The sequence below is a fragment of the Nannobrachium achirus genome (assembly GCF_963921795.1).
Source record: "Nannobrachium achirus genome assembly, chromosome: 22".
In the NCBI taxonomy this organism is placed as follows: Eukaryota; Metazoa; Chordata; class Actinopteri; order Myctophiformes; family Myctophidae; genus Nannobrachium; species Nannobrachium achirus.
Window position 1 is genome coordinate 102,157 of NC_137829.1, and position 22,740 is coordinate 124,896.

Sequence of the window (22,740 nt, forward strand, 5' to 3'; positions counted from 1 at the left end):
CAGTTGCGAACGGCTGCTGCCTGTAAGTGGTTTTTCAGGGCAATTTTAAAGGATGCTAGTGATCCACACTCCTTTATGGCCTTCGGTAAGGCATTCCACATTTTTGTGGTATAGCAGAAGAACGAGTTCGACCCTTTCTTTGAGTTGACTCTGGGTTGAACGTGATCTGTGGCACTGCCTCTGGTGTTGTAATTATGGACATCCTTAACGTTTATAAAGTATTTTGACAGGTACTTTGGTATCATAGTGGTGTAGTGTATCTTGTACACCAGGCCCATTGCAAGTTGCTGTACTCTGTCATCTACTCTGAGCCACCCCATCTTAACTGGTGAGTAGCGGTGAGGTGAGTCTGATAGGGAAGGTTAAGCAGGACCCTAATTAGTTTATTTTGGGCTGTTTGGAGTTTAGTTTTAAGGGCTTGTGTGGCGTCACGATACCATACGTGGACTCCGTAGTCAAAGAGGGGCTGGATTATTGCACCAGCTATGGTCTTCAGTGTGTTGAAGTTGACCATTGGGGCGATCCTCTGTAGGAAACGAGTTCGTTGGTTGATTTTTTGTATTACTTTTGAAGTCATCTTTTCGCTGGAAAGATTAGCTTCAAGGATACATCCTAAGTAAGAGATTTCGTTTTTTCGTGTTATGACCTTGTCACCCACTTTGATTGTGAAGTCATCTACCTTTTTGAGGTTATGATTTGATCCAAAGAGGATGGACTCGGTTTTTCCCAGGTGAATTGATAATTTGTTGTCGTTAAGCCATGTGCAGATCTTACTCAGTTCAGAGTTAAGTGTCTTTTCAACCTGCAAGTGGTCCTTGCCCGAGACTAGGAGAGCCGAGTCATCCGCGAACAGGAACAGGTTGCAGTCGCAAGCAGATGCCATGTCGTTCACGTATATTAGGAACAACAGAGGTCCCAGTATGCTACCTTGAGGAACACCACAGCTTACTGGGAGGGGGGGGGACAGGGTTCCGTTAATCTCCACCACCTGTTCCCTCCCCACCAGGTAAGATTGCATCCAGCTCACTGCTGCGCTGTCAAGACCGATGGCTTTTAGTTTCTCAATCAGAATAGCATGATCCACGGTGTCAAATGCCTTCTGGAGGTCCATCATGACCATGCCACTATATTTGCCCTGATCCGCTTCGCGTTTGATTTGGTCAGTCAAATAGAGAAGGCATGTGTCAGTGGAATGGGATTTTCTGAATCCAGATTGGAACTCGTAAATCAGATTATTCTCATCGAGATATCTTGCAATCTGTTCGTAGACTATTTTCTCCATGACTTTGGATATGGAGCTAAGAATGGAAACGGGGCGGTAGTTTCCAGGGTCTAGTTTGCTACCTTTTTTGTGCAGGGGGGTTACTTTTGCTAGTTTGAAGTCCTGGGGGTCATGACCCTGTTCGATGGAAAGGTTAATTATATGGGTAATGATTGGAGCAATGGTGGCGGCTGAATCTCTGAGAAATCTAGCTGGGATTTTATCAAGGCCAGTGGCCTTGTGTTGAGGTAGGGCGCTCAATTTTTTAAACACTTCATCAGTTGTCACTGTGGAAAGTTTAAAGCTGTCTTTTCTGACGCCCAGTTTTTTGTAGAATTTTTTAACAAATTCTTCACCATACCGCCCAGATGGGGCGACCAGTCTTTCGACCAGTGAACGGGCTGTGGTGGTAAAGGTTTTGTTAAGATGGGTAGCCACTTCACCTTTGTCAGAAATGAGAGCGGCGTCCGTTTTGATGTTTATGTTGTGGCATATGGTTTTTGATTTTAAGCCTAATTGGTTGTTAAGCAACTTCCATAGGTCTCGTGGTTTGTTTTTGTATTCATCGATTTTGTCGTCGATGTAGTTTTTTTTGGCGGATCTAACTAGGGCGGTTGTCTGGTTTCTAAGTTTCTTGCATTGAGCAGTAAGATGCTCAACGTGGATTTTGAGGTCAGGGTTGAATTTTTTACTGAGCTTTTTGCAGCACTTTCGTTTTTCATCGTATTTTTTGTCTCTGAGTTTAGCTGATTCTGCAATATCTGAGTTATACCATGGCTCTTGGCGGGCTTTAACCCTGGTGGTATTCAAGGGGGCCACGTCGTCTAGAGCATTGGTCAATTTGGTTTTAAAACCACACCATGCTTCTTCGACATCTGTACACTGCAGCTCTGGGGAAAAGTCTACACCCGCTAGTTTGAGATTAAAAGCCTCACTGGAGTAGTTCCTCAGGCTTCTAGCAATGACAGTTCTGTGGCCACTAGCCTTGGGTTTGTGTATTTTTCGGGTAGAGTAGATCATGTAATGATCACTAAGACCGCATACAATAGCCCCGCTAGCGGTGACTTTGGACTTGTCAGTGGTTACGACGAGATCTATGAGGGTTTGAGAGTGCTCTGTCACCCTGGTGGGTACTGTGACAAGCTGAGTGAGGCTGTATTGATTGCATAACCCATCAAAGGACTTGAACATGGGTGCTTCTTTACGCAAAACATCCACATTCCAGTCGCCCAAAATGTGATACTCAGTACCGTCCACCTTTGCTAAGCTCTCATCAAACAGCTCAAAGAAATCATTCTGATCAGGTGGTCTATAGACAGCACATATTAGTATGTTTTTTGCATGTTCAAAGATTACCTCGATCCATACAGTTTCAAGTGAACTGTGGTGTAAGTCTGGACGGGGGATAAAATTGACAACATTATGTACATACATGCAAACTCCGCCTCCATACCTGTTTCTATCATTCCTGATTACAGTATAGTTGGCAATTTCAATGCTAGCATCCGTAAACGAGTCATCAAGTTTAGTTTCAGAGAAGGATAAAATCTTTGCCTTACCGTCATGAAACATTTCCTTAATTAGCTCCAGTTTTTTGGGATTCAAGCTATTGATGTTTAAGTGGACATGATGAAGTCCTGGTTTGGCAAAAACAACAGAGTGCATGTTCTCTGTAGTGATCGAGCCATCGTCGGAGCTGGGGGGCTCTTTGTCTACGACCGAGACAGGAAAGTTTGTCGTGGGGGGGAGGTGGTCATCATAGTCCGGTTGTAGTTGAGACTGAAGTGGGGGAGCGGTGGGGGTGGGGGTGGTGGGGAGGTCAGGTTCCTTTGTTGACTGAGAGCTCAAACAGGAGGAGATCCATGACTTTTCGACGGCACGGGGGGTCGGTGTCGCGGCGCAGACAGCTTCAAAGCCAAGATATGCCGCCAGCCACGACTGATCACGATCCCTGGGGGGTGGCGGGACCAGCGGGGGGGCATCCGGCTCGACGGTCATCTCCGGCGATCCAGCGGCCGCTAACTGGGCACCAGCATCCTCGGTGACGGGGGGGGGGGCGGGACATCCAGGTCAACGTCGGCGCTGTTGTTATCGGGCGGCGGCTCGGAAACCACGGCCGCGAGCTGGTTGTTATCGGGCGGCGGCTCGACAACCACGGCCGCGAGCTGGTCACGAGTAGCCTCGATGTTGGAGCTTTGCTGTAGAGAGCCGGGTGGGCAGCCACAGCACTCGTCACCAGTAGAACCCGTATCGATGTTTCCTCCGCTGGGGTTCTTTGTCTCCGAAAGCAGCTGTAGTTCCCTCGTGAGACGGGCGGCAGTTTGCCGAGTGACCACGGGACCTGGATTAACCTCAATATCACCAGAAAGAAGCAGGATAAAGTAAATGATGGACCGTCTGTCCATTCTGCCAATCTGGGGCTTGTTCTTAGTCAGCAGCAGCGTCCCAAGGACAGTCAGTTTTCCCAAGCCGAGATGTTTTGGCTCCGACCCGACGTGGAGGAAAAAAAACACTGCGTGATTCCTCTCCATCCCGCACATAATTCTCTGTATATACAATTATGAGCGTTCCGTGGTGAACTGAGACACGAGTCGGCAAACCATACAAGAAACAATAGGAAAAAAAGAAGAAAAAGTATCCCTCCTTTCCATTGTCCCTGGATTCGAGCTTGGTGGGACGGAGCGAACGAAAAAAATGCGACCGCTCACGTTGACTGCTGCTGTAAAGTCTGACAGAGAGAAAGGAGGGAAAAAAATGATAACTGAACCGGTTCAACCCCGGTGGGAAGGGGGCCTCAGAGTTACAGACCCCACAAGGGTCCAAATTTGGACCCCTGGTGGTCCCTGAACCCCACGTTGAGAAACAGCAGTGTAAGAGGCTCTGGTGGGAGGTGAGTGGGAGTGCACTTGGGGCACATTCCCAACGCATCTCGCATTCCCAACGCATCTCGCCTCTTCCCTGCCCACATACACACACAATCCCTCCTTTCCTTCTCTCTCTCTGTCTCTCTCCCTCTCTCTCTCCGTCCTCATCACTCCATCCAGTCTCCCTCGTCGAACTCGGACTCGTCCTCGGAGTCGGAGTACTCGACGGCGATGCGGCGCGACAGGATGGTGGCCACGTCGTTGCCCACGCGCTCGTGCTTGGCTTCCTGCTCGCGCTGCTCCTCCACCTTCCGCAGTTGGATGCCTGGAGGACAGGGACGTGCAGAGAATGTTAGAGAGGCAGGGGCTGACATTTCTAAAGGGGCATTTGGTGGAAATATCAAAAATAGCCGACCTCCAAGCTCACAACGCGTCGCAGCTTGGAGGTCGGACATTTTCAGTGCGTTATACCACACTGAACTAAGCATAATCAAGTCAATACAAGATATGTGCAAGGATTTCTACACAGAAAGGGAAAATTCTTTCAACATAAGATGCTGCATTCAAGTTCAGGAGAGTTTGGACGAGTCAATTCTCTTGAATACTGCCTTCAAGTATGGCATGGATTTGCATTTCTTTCACCATAGTGAAAACTGCATTCATGGTCTGGAGGGGGCACTTTTTTACAGACGGGTAAAAGGGCAGGGGCTCAAGCCCCCTTTGATGTCTATGTGTGCACGTGCCTGGCGGGGACAACACGCGCACGCACACACACAAAAGCATTTTTATAACTGTATTTGTGAGGACTTCAACATTTTTAGCCCAGTGATTTCATGAATGCCATTTTCACGTTTTCTGCTGAAAACACCGAAAATAGCAGATCTACAAGCTCAGGATGTGAGCCTAAAACCCAACCTGAATCTTTTCCTAAGCGTAACACTACACTTGTATGTCCATAACCATTCCTTTTTTTTACTCTAATCCTTTGTCATTAAATAAGTGAATGTCTACAAGTAGATCTTGTAGAGCAGTTATTTTTTTACTACTTTTGTGAATTCATTTCCAAAATAAATACATTAAAAGTTGAAACATGGAGATAGGAGGTTTCTGCCCGACATAATTCTTCCCCCCCCCCCCCCCTTTCTTTTTCTTTTTTGCTGAGCAGATTCCAGCACTGCTCCCTGAACTGCAGTGTAATTTCCGTGCTGGTCTCTGTGTTTATGCGGTGCTTTGTCATTTAAAATGCAGATTCAAGCCGTCCCAGCCGTTGTTTTGAATGACTAAAATCTATCATCAAATGTCACATCTACAAACTGCCCCAGCTTAACCGTGTACTTTCTCCTCTAAAAATGTTTTATTTACAAACTTCTTGGAAAAAAAAAGACAAAACAACATTTTTAGCCATGGTTGGACTTCGTGGTCCACGCATTTTCCATAACTGGCAAACACAGTGGAAGTTAACCTTGGACTCATAAAATAATACATAACAGCTTCTCTTACTGCCTGAGAAAACTGAGATTCTATCCATTTTAGAACGGTTCAGGCAAACTTCTATGCCTGTGGTTCTCAAACCTTTCAGGCCGCGACCCCCAAAATAATCATATTTTAACTGGGGACCCCCCTACCCTGATGATCACTAAGACTTGAGGCATTACATTTTGTAAACATGTTTCTATTGTGAAAATAGCAGATCTACATGCTCACAACGCCTCGCGTTTGCGAGACGTTGTGAGCATGTAGATCTGCTATTTTCACAATTTCTGCCTTTAATATTTGACAATTTGGCCAATGTTTAATTTGTCATTTTAGAGGTATTAAAAGTCCTTAAATTGTCTCTTGTGCAGATACCCTCTATACACTTAAACTTTATGTTGGTTTGTTTACTGTTGAGTGAGAAAACAATGTTGCACATTAAGCCAATCATCTGGGGACCCCTCAAAATAATTTGGGGATCCCCCTGGGGGTCCCGACCCACAGGTTGAGAACCACTGTTCTATGCTGTTAACACTGGCAGCGTGTTAAACACTCCAGGTTGTGGCAGAGATATATTTAACTACAATTAACAATGAACCACCACACAGTTAATTGGCTGGTGTTCCTCAGGAGCCAATACTTGATCTCCTCCCTTTTCCCCTCTACACCAAATCTCTTTTGCCAAAAATAGCCGATCTGAGCTCGCTGAATACTTATAACGACATGTCCAGAATAGGGACGTGGGTGTTCATGTAGTTAAACAATTCAACCATTCTCTTCAAAACGCTCCCATAATTCCAGCTCAGCGGGTAACGTAATGGTCATTCAGCCCATCAAAGCTCATGCTGTGATGCAGTGCTTCTCAAACTGTTTCATATCAACATGCTCCAAATTGATATGTATTGGCCGTGGCTATTTTCAAATAGCCGCTGTAGGTGGTTCAACTGATGTTGTATTAACACATTTGTCTGGGGACCATGCCTGGAACCCCCTTACTCATCGACCACCACAGACGAGTGTGACGAGTTACGATGTTTTGAGGCTGGATGGCAACGTTCGCTAGCCCAGTGTTTCTCAAATGTTCACATTTCAAGGTCTCCCCTTAACTCTGACAGTGTACAAATGGAACCAAATGAACCCGTCAGGTAACCAAAAAAATTTACAATAATAAAACATTTTCCTTCTTTTTAGGGAAAAAAAGAAGGAAAAAAAAGCACATAGTGTGTGTGTGTATGGGTCCCAGGACCCCACTTTACTTTTACTACAGTACAATTATTTGACAACTTTAGTTGCGAGTTACTTTGAAGATTTTGATTATTATTATAAAACCTACAACCCAACACTTCAACCCTATATACATTTCGGCCATTTGAAAATAGACAATCTATTTTCTAAAGATTTTCATACATTTTATACATGGGGGGTGAAAACTTACTTTTGGTACCTTAAATACATTTTGATGCCAATGCTATTTGTACTTTCACTCAAATAAATGTTGAATTCCAGACTTTTACTTGTAACAGAGTATTTCTGTTACACAAATGTTGGTCATTTTATCGTATTTCTACATTGCAGTATAGATTATTTTACTTAAAGAAAAAATTGGTAATTTTATCGTCTCATCAGGCTTTTATGAACACCCTGAACGTTTTTTAAGTTGCTTGATTCAATATCTAGATATAAATGTTATCACGCTCCCCATTGCAGATCTGCTATTTAAGAAATCCATGCACATTTTGTGCAAATCTTTCAATATTTTTGACCTGCTTCTACAAATACCTTCTAAATCCTTCTAAGGTTTTTGAAAAACACGTTTCTATGTCAGTGGTTCTGAAACTTACTGGGTTACTGTAAGTAAAAAAAAATGTGAGTACTTTGTCCCCCCACTAAGCCCCCACGATACGCGATAAAAAACACCATAATCGTACTGTGGAGTTTTAATTTATCGTGATATCGTCCTCCGTCATGCACTGGGATCAATTCACCTTTTTATTTGCCGAGCTGCATATCCGTTACCATTAAACCCTCTATAATAAGGTAAAAGGTACTTATAAGATACGTACTTGATACAGTCTTTTTTTCACTCTCTACAAAATGTCTTTGCCATTTAAACCCTCTATTGGTAAAAGGTACTTATAAGATACGTACTTGATACAGTCTTTTTTTCACTCTCTACAAAATCTCTTTGCCATTTAAACCCTCTATTGGTAAAACGTACTTATAAGATACGTACTTGATACAGTCTTTTTTTCACTCTACAAAATTCCTTTGCCAAAAAATGGCCTATCTACAAGCTCACTTGTAGATCGCCTATTTTTTGGCATAACCTAGCATAACGGATTTTGGGAATATTTCGATTATCATGATATCGTGATATCGTAAATCGCGATTTCTTTGATCACAATAATCGTGATATGAAATGTTATCGTCCCACGCCCCCCCACCACACCCACCTTTGCGGATGGCCTCCAGCAGAACGCTGCGGGCGTCGCTTATGGGCGGCAGGCTGGCCGGGTGGTGGTGCCTCTTGCCTCCGTGTCCCGCCATCGCCGCGGTGGGCTCGTGGTGGTGCGGCGATGCCGACGCCGCCGACGCCATGGCCGCCACCGAGGGGAAGGACGGGATGGGAGGAGGAGGACCTCCTGAAGGGGAGGAGCTCCGCGCCCCGGGGAGCGGCAGGGGGGGCGGCGGGGGCGGCGGCGGCAGAACCGAGCCGTCCGATTGGCCCGCCAGGTGGAGGAGGCGGGCCGGGGAGGAGTGGAGGGGAGGGGCCACGGGGGGCGGCGCCGGGTGGAGCACGCCGGGGGCGATCTGCAGGGGGGCGGGCGGGATGGCCGGGGGGTGGGCCTGCTGCTGCTGCTGGGCGGCGCTGGTGGGCAGCGGGGGGATGGGGGGAGGGGGCGTGCCCCGCAGCCCCCCTCCGCCGCCGCCGGAGGGTAAGGAGGGAGGCGGGGGAGGGAGAGGCGGCGGCGGAGGCGGAGGGGTGTTGGATTTGAAACCCCCCCCTCCTCCTCCGGTCCGGGCGGGAGACTGAGGCCGGCTGTCTGAGAAGCCCGAACTGGAGCTGGAGGGAGGGAGAGAGAGAGAGAGAGAGAGAGAGAGAGAGAGAGGGAGGGAGAGAGAGAGAGAGAGAGAGAGAGAGGGAGAGACGGAAACGAGGTTTCATCAGAAACGGTGGAAATCGACAAGCTTGTAGATCTGCTGTTGTCGAAACAGAAATAGCCGATGTAGGCCTACTGTATATATATTGTATACCATACATGGGCAACTGGCGGTCCGGGGGCCACATGCGGCCCTCACCTTCACTTAATGCGGCCCACAGGTTAATACCTGAATACTGATATATTATTGATTTCAGCTGTTACAATTCCAAACATGACCTGCTTTAATTCTGTCGGTCTATAAACAGTCTAGTAGTATTAAAATGTATTTGTATTTAGGTTCATAAAGTTAACATGAGTATATGTTTGAAATTAAATCAAAATGTTACATTTCAGGATTCCAATACAAAAAGTAAAAATAAAAAATTCAGGATTCCAATTCAAAAGATGAAAAAATAGCTGATCTACAAGCGATGCGTCTGAGATGCGTTTTGAGCTTGTAGATCTTTTGTATGAGATACTAGAATGACAAAGTACAGTAGGACGTAGCAATATGCAATGTGGCCCTCTGGAGTGAAGGTGGAAATATAGTGGCACTCGCCATCATCAAAGTTGCCCATCCCTGCTGTATATATATATATATATATATATATATATATATATATATATATATATATATATATATATACTAGTGGTGTCCAACGATTAAATATTTTAATCGCGATTAATCGCATGATTTATGTAGTTAATCGCGCGATTAATCGCAAATAAGTCATCAGCTTTTATCAGGTCACAATGTAACTTAGAGGGATATCTTTCAAGTCTTTCGTGGCCCTATTAACTTGGGAGTGGAAATATATGCTGGATTTATGCGAAAGTATGTTAATCTTTTATTCTAAATCAATTAAAAACCTGAATAAATCATAATGGTATTGCATTAAACAGATTGCAGCTGATGGGTATAAGGATCTGCTAAATGATTTCTGTTGTGTCCACCTTTATGCTTTAATTATACTTTGTATTTTTTGTTACATCAACAGGGATGGACCTTGTAGCCAATATAGCCAATATTGTAGCCAATGTTTGTAAATATGCGATTAATTGCGATTCAAATAATTAATCGCGATTAACATAATGGTGAGTTAATTGCGATTAATTTAGTTAACTCGGACAGCACTAATATATACATATATATATATACCAGTAAGACTCCCTAATCGGGAGATACAAATAGGGCAAAAATTTGTTTTTCCAAAATCTTCCTGATCCATGTTGATGAGATGAGTGTAGACATGCTGTGTAGTGATTTTCGTGATTTTAGGGCAAAATCTGTAGGAGCAGTGTCCAAAAATGTGTTTTTAAAAATCGGCCTGAAGGTGGCGCTATATGGGACAGATTCATGTTGATGCAGTGTCCAAAAATGTTAAAACACATTTTTGGACACTGCTCCTACAGTTTTTGCCCTAAAATCACGCAAATTGGCCTGAAGGTGGCGCTAGAAGAGGGGCATGTGAGAAATGAGGGGTGGGGTTTCCGCGTTGCCTTGGCGGACGAATAGGTACCGGCCCCGGCTCTCCCGGACGCTCCTAGCCCGAGTTACGGCATTTTATGTGAGCTGCAGTGGAGGGGGTCCTCCACTGGGGGCGCCACCACTTTTGCATCCGTTCTGGAGCACCAGGAGTGGGTGGTCCCCAGGAATTCCCCGTGAGCAGCCCCGTTGGGGTGGTCATTTGGTCATTTTTGCACATTTGGTAATTTTTTACACCTGGGGGTCCCCGAGGGACCTGGGGCTGGGGGTCCCTGGAGCTCCAGGGGTCCTTGGAGGTTGTAGTTTGCCAGGTAAGGAGTGTGTGTGCAAAATGTGGCATGGATGGGTGCAACGGTTGTGGAGATATGAGCAGGGCAAAAGTGTGACGTGTGACGTCTGACTCACGGAGGGACATTTTTTTACACCTGGGTCCCTGGAGCTCCGGGGGTCCTTGGAGGTTGTAATTTGGCAGAAGTGGTTAAACTAGCAAGCCCAAATAAACGACTACGCTTTAGAAACAAGCTCCCTCCCGTGGGATAATAAAGGTATCTACCTATCTACCGTAAATCACCAATTAGTAGCCCGGGCGTTTATTTCGCAAAATGGGGTCGGACCCCGGGCGCTTAAAAGGGACCAGGCGGCTATTGGTAACAGGCTTTTATTTATTTTGGCACTGGCCAGCACTGGGCCATTATTTGGTTAATTTTTCTTTCTCAAACTATATAATAGGGGTAATAATCAAAATGTTATAACCAGTAAGACTCCCTATCTATAAATGCGACAAATCTCTGTGTGTATGTAATCCGCGTATCTCGAGAACCGTTCGTCCCACCGGCTTCAGATTCGGCACGCGCATTCCCCGCCGCGGCGCGGAGTGCAGTGCCGGGCCTCGGCCCGACTCGGCATGCGGTTTTCCCGAAGCGGCGCGAAACGTTCGGAATCTCCTTACGCGGAGCTGATTGTTGACATCAGGCTGTTCCTGAGGAAATCGGCACAATCGCTGACTCATTGTGACATCACTTCATAAAAGGCTCTGACATCACGTACGCCGCATGAGTCAACAAAAAATCTCTGTGAATGTGTATGTATGTATGTAATCCGCGTATCTCGAGAACCGTTCTTCCCACCGGCACGCGCGTTCTCCAGATATGGGCATAAAATGAATGCCCGTATGCGGCGCTGATGTCTGACATCAGAGTTTTCAGCAACCGGTACTGTGTGTGCAGAGATCTCCATATATGAGCATAAGGGGACAAAGGCAAACAGATGGTCAAAACGTGTCCTTTGACAACAGGTATATTGGGGTTTGCATTAAAGGGTGGGGCATTCATGGGGTCTGCTCCAAAAAAGAAAAAGACAAACATAAGACAAGCAACAAAGCGTGGGACTGGGAGGATGACTTGAATGATGCAGATTTAAGCAGGCTGCGTATTCTGCTTAAAGAAGAAACAAACAAAAAGCGACAGAGATCTCCATATATGGGCATAAAATGGACGCAAATAGACAGATATCTCCATATATGGGCATATATGGGCATAAAATGGACCCAGAACTATATCTGCAGTGATCTCCATATATGGACATAAAATAAAAAATCTCTGTGAATGTGTATGTATGTATGTAATCCGCGTATCTCGAGAACCGTTCTTCCCACCGGCACGCGCGTTCTCCAGATATGGTATAAAATGAATGCCCGTATGCGGCGCTGATGTCTGACATCAGAGTTTTCAGCAACCGGTACTGTGTGTGCAGAGATCTCCATATATGGGCATAAGGGGACAAAGGCAAACAGATGGTCAAAACGTGTCCTATGACAACAGGTATATTGGGGTTTGCATTAAAGGGTGGGGCATTCATGGGGTCTGCTCCAAAAAAGAAAAAGACAAACATAAGACAAGCAACAAAGCGTGGGACTGGGAGGATGACTTGAATGATGCAGATTTAAGCAGGCTGCGTATTCTGCTTAAAGAAGAAACAAACAAAAAGCGACAGAGATCTCCATATATGGGCATAAAATGGACGCAAATAGACAGATATCTCCATATATGGGCATATATGGGCATAAAATGGACCCAGAACTATATCTGCAGTGATCTCCATATATGGACATAAAATGGACGCCGACAGATAGATACAGATATCTCCATATACTGTATGGGCATAAATGGACACAGGCAAACAGATGGTCAAAACGGGTCCTATGACAACAGGTATAATGGGGTTTGCATTAAAGGGCGGGGCATTAATTCCCTATTTACATCGTTCCCGAGTTGGCCAGGTCGCCGACTAGACGCTGGGTTTTCCGAAACCGGCGCAAAACGTTCGGAATCTCCTTATGCAGAGCTGATTGTTGACATCAGGCTGTTCCGGAGGAAATCGGCGCAAGCGCTGACTCATTGTGACATCACTTCATAAAAGGCTCTGACATCACGTACGCCACATGAGTCAACAAAAAATCTCTGTGAATGTGTATGTATGTATGTAATCCGCGTATCTCGAGAACCGTTCTTCCCACCGGCACGCGCGTTCTCCAGATATGGGCATAAAATGAATGCCCGTATGCGGCGCTGATGTCTGACATCAGAGTTTTCAGCAACCGGTACTGTGTGTGCAGAGATCTCCATATATGGGCATAAGGGGACAAAGGCAAACAGATGGTCAAAACGTGTCCTATGACAACAGGTATATTGGGGTTTGCATTAAAGGGTGGGGCATTCATGGGGTCTGCTCCAAAAAAGAAAAAGACAAACATAAGACAAGCAACAAAGCGTGGGACTGGGAGGATGACTTGAATGATGCAGATTTAAGCAGGCTGCGTATTCTGCTTAAAGAAGAAACAAACAAAAAGCGACAGAGATCTCCATATATGGACATAAAATGGACGCCGACAGATAGATACAGATATCTCCATATATGGGCATAAATGGACACAGGCAAAGAGATGGTCAAAACGGGTCCTATGACAACAGGTATAATGGGGTTTGCATTAAAGGGCGGGGCATTAATTCCCTATTTACATCGTTCCCGAGTTGGCCAGGTCGCCGACTAGACGCTGGGCCGCCCGAGTCTCCACAAATAGGCCAAAAGTTTGTTTTACCAATTATCAAGACATACGGGCAGTTGACAGTTTGCCATGGTTACTCATTGAAGTTGAATCTCCATATATGGAGATAACCTACGCATCACACTAAGTCTGACCTCACCAGCCCATATTTGGGCATGAGCAACTTATGTCTCCATATATGGAGATATGATGACATCACACAGTCCTCAGCCGATGATGTGGCGTGATGTCATACAATACACAAACGAGCCCTACAGTATAAAGGGGCAATTCTTGCCAGGAAAGAAGCATTTCTTCGACTCAGACCTTATCGCCAGGGTTGGCTTATAGCAGCTGTCGGTAGGACCATATATGGATTCTGTTAGTGTGGATCTCCTAACAGGGCATCATCTGGGATACAATCCCTTTTATGCCCATATATGGAGATCCCTAACAGAATCCCTTTCATGCCCATATATGGAGATCCCTAACAGAATCCCTTTTATGCCCATATATGGAGATCCCTAACAGCATCCCTTTTATGCCCATATATGGAGATCACTAACAGCTAACAGAATCCCTTTTATGCCCTTATATGGAGATCCCTAACAGAATCCCTTTCATGCCCATATATGGAGATCCCTAACAGAATCCCTTTTATGCCCATATATGGAGATCCTAACAGCATCCCTTTTATGCCCATATATGGAGATCACTAACAGCTAACAGAATCCCTTTTATGCCCATATATGGAGATCCCTAACATAAACCCTTTTATGCCCATATATGGAGATCCCTAACAGAATCCCTTTTATGCCCATATATGGAGATCCCTAACAGAATCCCTTTTATGCCCATATATGGAGATCCCTAACAGAATCCCTTTTATGCCCATATATGGAGATCCCTAACAGAATCCCTTGTATGCCCATATATGGAGATCCCTAACAGAATCCCTTTTATGCCCATATATGGAGATCCCTAACAGAATCCCTTTTATGCCCATATATTATGGAGAAATCCCTGCTCTGAGTATCTGACATCAGTGTGATGTCACCTGTTTATGCCCATATATGGAGATCCCTGCTCTGCGTATCTGGTTGCTATGGTAAACAGTTGGTTGCTAGGGTAAAAAAACATGGTTGCTATGGTAAACAGTTGGTTGCTAGGGTAAACAGTTGGTTGCTAGGATAAAACCATGGTTGCTAAGGTGGTTGCTAACGTACACTAACAGACCAGCAACAACAGACTGTTGCCACAGCAACGTACACAAAGGTTTGTGTACACATGTGGTGTGATGTCATACTGATGCGGAGATATGAGCAGGGCAAAGGTGTGACGTGTGACCGACGGACGGACGGACGGACGGACGGACGGACGGACGGTGGAGGTTTTCATAGTAAACTGCTCCCTGACGGTTGCAATCAATGCAAAGAAAGACCACGTCAAGAAAGACCCACATTAAATGGACAGCAGCCAATAATTAACCAGTAAGACTCCCTAATCGGGAGATAAGCGACCGTTGGTCGCTTATCTCCACAAATAGGCCAAAAGTTTGTTTTACCAATTATTACACTCTATGTGAACATTTACATCAACAAATCCCAAGTACAGGGCATCATCTGGGATACAATCCCTTTTATGCCCATATATGGAGATCCCTAACATAATCCCTTTCATGCCCATATATGGAGATCCCTAACAGAATCCCTTTTATGCCCATATATGGAGATCCCTAACAGCATCCCTTTTATGCCCATATATGGAGATCACTAACAGCTAACAGAATCCCTTTTATGCCCATATATGGAGATCCCTAACAGAATCCCTTTTATGCCCATATATGGAGATCCCTAACAGAATCCCTTTTATGCCCATATATGGAGATCCCTAACAGAATCCCTTTTATGCCCAGTTGGTTGCTAGGGTAAAAAAACATGGTTGCTATGGTAAACAGTTGGTTGCTAGGGTAAACAGTTGGTTGCTAGGGTAAAACCATGGTTGCTAAGGTGGTTGCTAACGTACACTAACAGACCAGCAACAACAGACTGTTGCCACAGCAACGTACACAAAGGTTTGTGTACACATGTGGTGTGATGTCATACTGAAGATATATGACATCACACCGTACACAAACAAAGGTGTGACGTGTGACGTGTGACGGACGGACGGACGGACGGACGGCCGGTGGAGGTTTTCATAGTAAACTGCTCCCTGACGGTCGCAATAAGAGGCCTCAGCGTGTAGCCGCAAATTGCAACACTAGATTTTTTTTTATAATCGGTTGAATCTAGGGTTGCAATACCTCCCATAGGCAGCCAATGCATCAAAACAGTTTTTTTTGTTCTATCTGATTGTGTTAAACAACATCAAACTCACCAATATTGCGGCTCAAGAAATTTTCTTCAGGTGATAATTTTTTCTAAGTCCTGGAGTTTGGAAGCGCTCGTGGAAAATCCCTCAACGGTCCTGTGACCACCTGGTTCTAATTGTCACATTATGCAGGAGGCAGCGGGACATGGCGTTATAGAAGACGAGCGCTTCCGAAGTTCAACACTTCGAAAATAAACCATGTCTGCTCGGATTTCTTGACAGAAAATAAATCATAACAATTCTACGGTGGATTTTTCAGAAACAAACACTTTGCAGATAGCAAGAGTTAATTCCAAGCTTTCCATAGAGCCACAATATTGGTGAGTTTGAAGTCGTTTAATACCAGGGTTGGCTTATAGCAGCTGTCGGTAGGACCATATATGGATTCTGTTAGTGTGGATCTCCTAACAGGGCATCATCTGGGATACAATCCCTTTTATGCCCATATATGGAGATCCCTAACAGAATCCCTTTCATGCCCATATATGGAGATCCCTAACAGAATCCCTTTTATGCCCATATATGGAGATCCCTAACAGCATCCCTTTTATGCCCATATATGGAGATCACTAACAGCTAACAGAATCCCTTTTATGCCCATATATGGAGATCCCTAACAGAATCCCTTTTATGCCCATATATGGAGATCCCTAACAGAATCCCTTTTATGCCCATATATGGAGATCCCTAACAGAATCCCTTTTATGCCCATATATGGAGATCCCTAACAGAATCCCTTGTATGCCCATATATGGAGATCCCTAACAGAATCCCTTTTATGCCCATATATGGAGATCCCTAACAGAATCCCTTTTATGCCCATATATTATGGAGAAATCCCTGCTCTGAGTATCTGACATCAGTGTGATGTCACCTGTTTATGCCCATATATGGAGATCCCTGCTCTGCGTATCTGGTTGCTATGGTAAACAGTTGGTTGCTAGGGTAAAAAACATGGTTGCTATGGTAAACAGTTGGTTGCTAGGGTAAACAGTTGGTTGCTAGGGTAAAACCATGGTTGCTAAGGTGGTTGCTAACGTACACTAACAGACCAGCAACAACAGACTGTTGCCACAGCAACGTACACAAAGGTTTGTGTACACATGTGGTGTGATGTCATACTGATGCGGAGATATGAGCAGGGCAAAGGTGTGACGTGTGACGTGTGACGGACGGACGGACGGACGGACGGCCGGTGGAGGTTTTCATAGTAAACTGCTCCCTGACGGTCGCAATAAATGTTATAATTATTATTACCAGTAAGACTCCCTGATCGGGAGATAAGCGACCGTAGGTGGCTTATCTCCACAAATAGGGCAACAATTTGTTTTTCCAAAATCTTCCTGATCCATGTTGATGACATGAGTGTAGACATGCTGTGTAGTGATATTTGTGATTTTCGGGCAAAAACTGTAAGAGCAGTGTCCAAAAATGTGTTCTAAAAATCGGCCTGAAGGTGGCGCTAGAATAGGGCCATGTGAGAAATGAGGGGTGGGGTCTCCGCGTTGCCTTGGCGGACGAATAGGTACCGGCCCCGGCTCTCCCGGACGCTCCTAGCCCGAGTTACGGCATTTTATGTGCGCTGCAGTGGCAGGGGGTCCTCCACTGGGGGCGCCACCACTTTTGCATCCGTTCTGGAGCACCAGGAGTCGGTGGTCCCCGGGAATTCCCCGTGAGCAGCCCCGTTGGGGTGGTCATTTGGTCATTTTTGCACATTTGGTCATTTTTTACATCTGGGGGTCCAGGTCCCTGGGGCTCCGGGGGTCCTTGGAGGTTGTAGTTTGGCAGGCAAGGAGTGTGTGTGCAAAATCTGTCATGGATCGGGTCAACGGTTGCGGAGATATGAGCAGGGGAAAAGTGTGACGTGTGACGTGTGACCACATTTGGTCATTTTTTACATCTGGGGGTCCCCCAGGGACCTGGGGGTCCCTGGGGCTCCGGGGGTCCTTGGAGGTTGTAGTTTGGCAGTCAAGGAGTGTTTGTGCAAAATCTGGCATGGATCGGGTCAACGGTTGCGGAGATATGAGCAGGGAAAAAGTGTGACTGACTGACTCACTGACTGACCCACGGACAGCCTGTGGAGGTTTTGGTAGTAAATGCGACCTACGGTCGCAATTATTATTTTAATTGTTATGAACATCCAGAAAATAGCACATTGCGATCTATTAGACCAAACCTCATTTTAAAAGTGTGCATGAAAGCCTTTTAAAAAATATATATATACCAGTAAGACTCCCTAATCGGGAGATAAGCGACCGTAGGTCACTTATCTCCACAAATAGGGCAAAAATTTGTTTTGCCAAAATCTTCCTGATCCATGTTGATGACATGAGTGTAGACATACTGTGTAGTGATGTTCGTGATTTTAGGGCAAAATCTGTAGGAGCAGTGTCCAAAAATGTGTTTTTAAAAATCGGCCTGGAGGTGGCGCTATATGGGAGAGATTCATGTTGATGGGATGAGTGTAGACATACTGTGTACCGATTTGCGTGATTTTAGGGCAAAAATTGTAGGAGCAGTGTCCAAAAATGTGTTTTGCAAGAATGGGCCTCATGGTGGCGCTAGAAGAGGGCCATGTGAGAAATGAGGGGTGGGGTCTCCGCGCCGCCAAGGCGGACGAATAGGTACCGGCCCCGGCTGTCCCGGTCGCTCCTAGGCGGAGTTACGGCATTTTATGTGAGCTGCAGTGTAGGGGGTCCTCCACTGGGGGCGCCACCACTTTTGCATCCGTTCTGGGACAGGTCAAGGCAGAGTAGTGCCTCCCAACACAATGTCAGATACCGGCACAGCTCCAGGACCAGCCACGAGTCTCGGCATAGCACCCGCTCCAGCAATGGCTCCACTCACTCTGTCTGGTCCAGACATGTCCACAACTCCAGCCACAGTCAGGTGCTGAGGGACACCGCCGGGCATGGTGAGTTGTCACATTTAAAGGTTTTGATTACGCCAGATGTATTATTTTGAATCAAATCTATGGTCATCTGGGGAAGTTGAATGCAAAAAATATCAGTCATTTCTAAAACATCCATTCTTTTTTTTAAATATTTTTACAGGAGCAGATGCGGTGACTGATAGGTTCCCATTGGCACCAGCGGGTACGTTCTGAGCTACAGTATTTCAATGAGGACAGGACACTTCTCTGGTCTCTTCTCTCTTGCCCCTTTTCTTGTCTTTTCCATCAGGACACACAAACTGCTCTTCAAATAGCATTGTAACATTGTTGGGTGGTGTCTATAATTTTAGCGATAACATGCGTGTTCTTGAAATCTTTTTTCTTTTCAGTATACCAGAAGAGATCGTTGGCTATCTTATTGGAGATCCGCAACGAGGTGAGACGCATTGCCAGAGCTGAAATGTCTTCAGCGAGCTCTTCAGCCAGCCGTGTCGAGAGGATTGAGAACCTGGAGGACTTCGAGAGAGAGGAGCAACGGATTGGTGATGTCCAAGCTTATAATACCCTGGTAGGCTAATGAATGTAATGCATTTGCACACTATTTTAATGTTCCTCTGTGGTATGTCAAAGTTTACATGAACCTAGTGCTGCAGCTGTCTCGTGTTGGGGGAAAGGACATAAAGGATTGTGTCTACAAAGTGCTTGACAGGTGTGTTTCAACATAAGATATGAAATAACCCTTTGTTTGGTGTTTGTGTAAGCTGTGGTTTTGTCTGAAAAGTTATTTGGTGTGATCTTGTGTACCTGCTGTTCTTGGTGAAGAGATTTGTTGTAATGGGATTAAAAGGAGACCATCCTGGGGACCTAGGTTTTATGCCATGTTAACAAATATTTCTAATCTCTTATCATTCATTTGTGTTTTTCTTCAGGCTCTTCAGTAACGGCATGATGGCCCAATGCAACATGTTGGGGAAGGGTAGTAAAGAGAAGCGTGCTATTGCGAAGACCAATTTGTATAGAGCAACTCGAGGTAAGCCCATATTTCAGGTTCTCCAAGGAAAGAAAATTGTCACCTAGTAATCTGTAAATGAGTTGATCGGCAAAACATTTCCATGTTGACTTTTTTTAAACTGCTGTCTACTGTGAGTTTTACATAACGCTTTTTGTATGAATATGGGGACTGTTGACTCCATGTTGCCTTTGCACATATGTAATTTAGCTATTCTACTCTACAGATGCAGTCATGAAAGTCTACCCTGAGGCTACAGAGGAAATGATCAAACAGCATGCAGCAGACCACCTGAAACACGCTCCAGCCAGGAGGGGAGGCGGGGGACACACACCGGGCGCTCGGCAGTAATTTGGTGATATTTACAGGCACTCAGCAGTGTAAAAGAAAAAATAAGATCTGTTCTGGTTCAAGGTTATAGTGACTGCTGTGACCTGTATTCATTGGAGTACTTGAGGACTGTTAACGCTCAAATTCTGTCTATCTAAGCTGTTCTGCTTTTATTATTTTTGTCTTCAGAATTATAGCAATTTTACCGTTGGTAGTTGCCACCTGTTAATGTTCACCACAATTTTACTGGTTGTGATCTGTTTATGTTCAATGCCAATGTGCCACCGATGGGAGAGGACAACACAATGCCATTTTCAGAAGTCTTTAATTGAACTTGAACTTGGACTTTAATTGTTCGGACAGGAAAGGACAGCAATTCAGATACAAGGTCAAAGGATTTAAACCACAAGCAAACACATCGTATAGCTTTATTCACACTGTAAAACCTGGAACACATCTATGTGGCGTTAGACTAGAAACGCTTTAACAACTACCTAAATAAGTGATTCTCAAACGTTTTCATGTTAGTGGACCCTCATTTACATGTATTTGGCCGGAGACCCATGCATGTATTTGCCCGGGAAAACGTTTGTTCCAGGTTTAAATGGTGTGTGCTTTTATTTGTTTAGACAGGACAGGACAGGACAGGAACTCGGATGTTCCATGTATGTTCAATGTTTTCATGTCAGTGGACCCTCAAAATTACATGTATTTGGCCGGGGACTCCTACATGTATAGACAGGGACCCCTCGAAAAACATTTAAAACATGTCTGTGGAAATGTTAATAAAGATGGCAATGAGAGTGGATTGAATTGTGATTGTGATTGTGATTTTTGTAAACCTCTGTGCATAATTGTAATCCCTGTTCTCAGAAGGTGGCACCAATTTGATGTTCCAGTTAATTTTCCCTTACTTTGTTTGGCTCAGCAGCACAATTAACATTGCTGTTGAGACAAATAAAGGAAGGAAAATGATCAGGAAATGGGCCACAGTCTGAAAATAAGGACTACAGTTTATGCACAGAGTCTAATCAGCATGAAAAAGGTCTAGAATTGGTTAGAATTGAACGTCTAAAAGAGGTCCACAATGACCACATTTGGACTAGAATTAGACATTATATAGTGGTCCTGTTGACGTTCAAAACTGAACGTCCAAGAGACGTCAGAAAAAGACGTCAGAAAAACCCACGTTCTGGACCCCCCAGGGACCAAAATCCGAAAATGACTTTCAAAAGACGTATAATATACGTCTCGATGTTCACTGGGTTCATACTAAACAAACCCATACACACAGAAACACAATACACTCACACTGTCACACACACACCCCTCCACAATATCACGCACACACAAATGCAGGCTGAGTGACAGCATACTGCATGAATTTACACTATCTAACCACCAGGTGACGACCCCTTCCATGTTTAAATGGGCCAGAGGCCGTAACCTAGCAACAAAGGTGGGCGTATGCTTTGAGCAGCTGTAGCATGTAGTTCTGATCAGATTGGAATGCATACACGCCCCCTAGTTAACGGTCAGGGATCTCCCACCAAAGACATAAGACCAAGACGTCACTCATTCACACTCTTCCTTCATTCATACACAATGCGCGTGACTCCACAGCCCCAAGGAACCACCCATACGGTTCACATTTAACCCCAACTCCTCTCGGGTCTAAATTAAATCCTTCACACAAGGATGTATAACTGAAAACAGCTTGAAAGCTAAGAATTTCGACTTGGCCCTTTCTTCCTAAAGTGCCCCAGACACTATAACCCTGTGAACACCATGTTGAGCCTAATAGTAACCTAGTTACTTCTTCATAAATAAAAATTATTGCAAAAACACAATAGAATAAAATAAAATAAATTATAAATAGAATCAGTCCAGAAATTGATTAACAGCACACGGCTACAAGGGGCCCCAGAATGAGTATACAATATGACCTGCTTTAGTACAGAGCACTATCAAGTCGCCAACAGGAAACATATGACCTATAGCTAACAAAATAAAAATTGAAAAAGGACTTAGACTAGGCCTGGTCTTAACATTGCCCCACAAGTTATATCCTATTATCCCTTATGAAACCAAATGGTAGCCTAGCTACACCTATTATAAAAAAAATACAATTACTAGTTTGAAAGCTAGGAACAAAGTAAAAACATAACTACAACTGTAGAAATAAAATTAAGAAATATAAAATGAAACAAAAAAAATGAAGGAAAATAAAAATAGACTCAGTTAAGGCATTGAAAATGATCAGTAATAAAAAATGTATATAAGAATTTACCAAAAAAGCTAACACAAAAGAAGAGGATAGTTAGTATGAATGAAAATCAGGTACTTGTGCTCAAAGAGCTACCGCAGCAACAGTGTGGAGATCATCCTAGGGATCGAATGTAGTCCATGGCCTTCGACGGCGTTTCCCCTGCGGCGTCCGAATGACTAAAACCGCAGGGAACTCCAGGGAGAAACGCCCATCCAAAGCGTGGAGTGCTTTTTTGCACTCTTTGAACTTCAGACGCTTCTGCATGACGATCTTGGAATAATCAGCAAACACCATGATACGATGGTCGTTCCAAACGACGTTGCCCATCTTGCGTGCTGCGTCGGCGACCAGGTTCCTATCCTGGAATCTGAGGAATCTGGCGATGATGGTTCTCCCAGCCGCAGGTTGACCACCGCCGCCGTCCGCGCCGCCCGTCTCCCCGTCACGTAGTGGGCCGGTTCGATGTGCCCTCTGGAACTCCAAGCCGTGGGGGAACTGTATGTTCAGCAGGGTCGGTAGTGTGTCACACAAGAACTTGATGACGTCACCCTGCTCACAATGCGGTGGAAATCCAACTAGTCTCAGGTTCAAACGCC

General features: G+C 45.0%; 1 protein-coding gene across 1 annotated transcript; it reads right to left on the reverse strand.

The window, feature by feature from the left end:
* Positions 1-4,292: 4,292 nt before the first annotated feature.
* Positions 4,293-18,983, reverse strand: LOC308308141 (uncharacterized protein; the record flags this gene model as incomplete). The annotated part of the gene is made up of 3 exons (XM_080753506.1): positions 4,293-4,450; positions 8,052-8,662; positions 18,931-18,983. The coding sequence occupies 3 exons, from the start codon at positions 18,981-18,983 to the stop codon at positions 4,293-4,295; spliced, it is 822 nt and encodes a 273-aa protein (XP_080609632.1).
* Between the last annotated feature and the right edge of the window lie 3,757 nt (positions 18,984-22,740).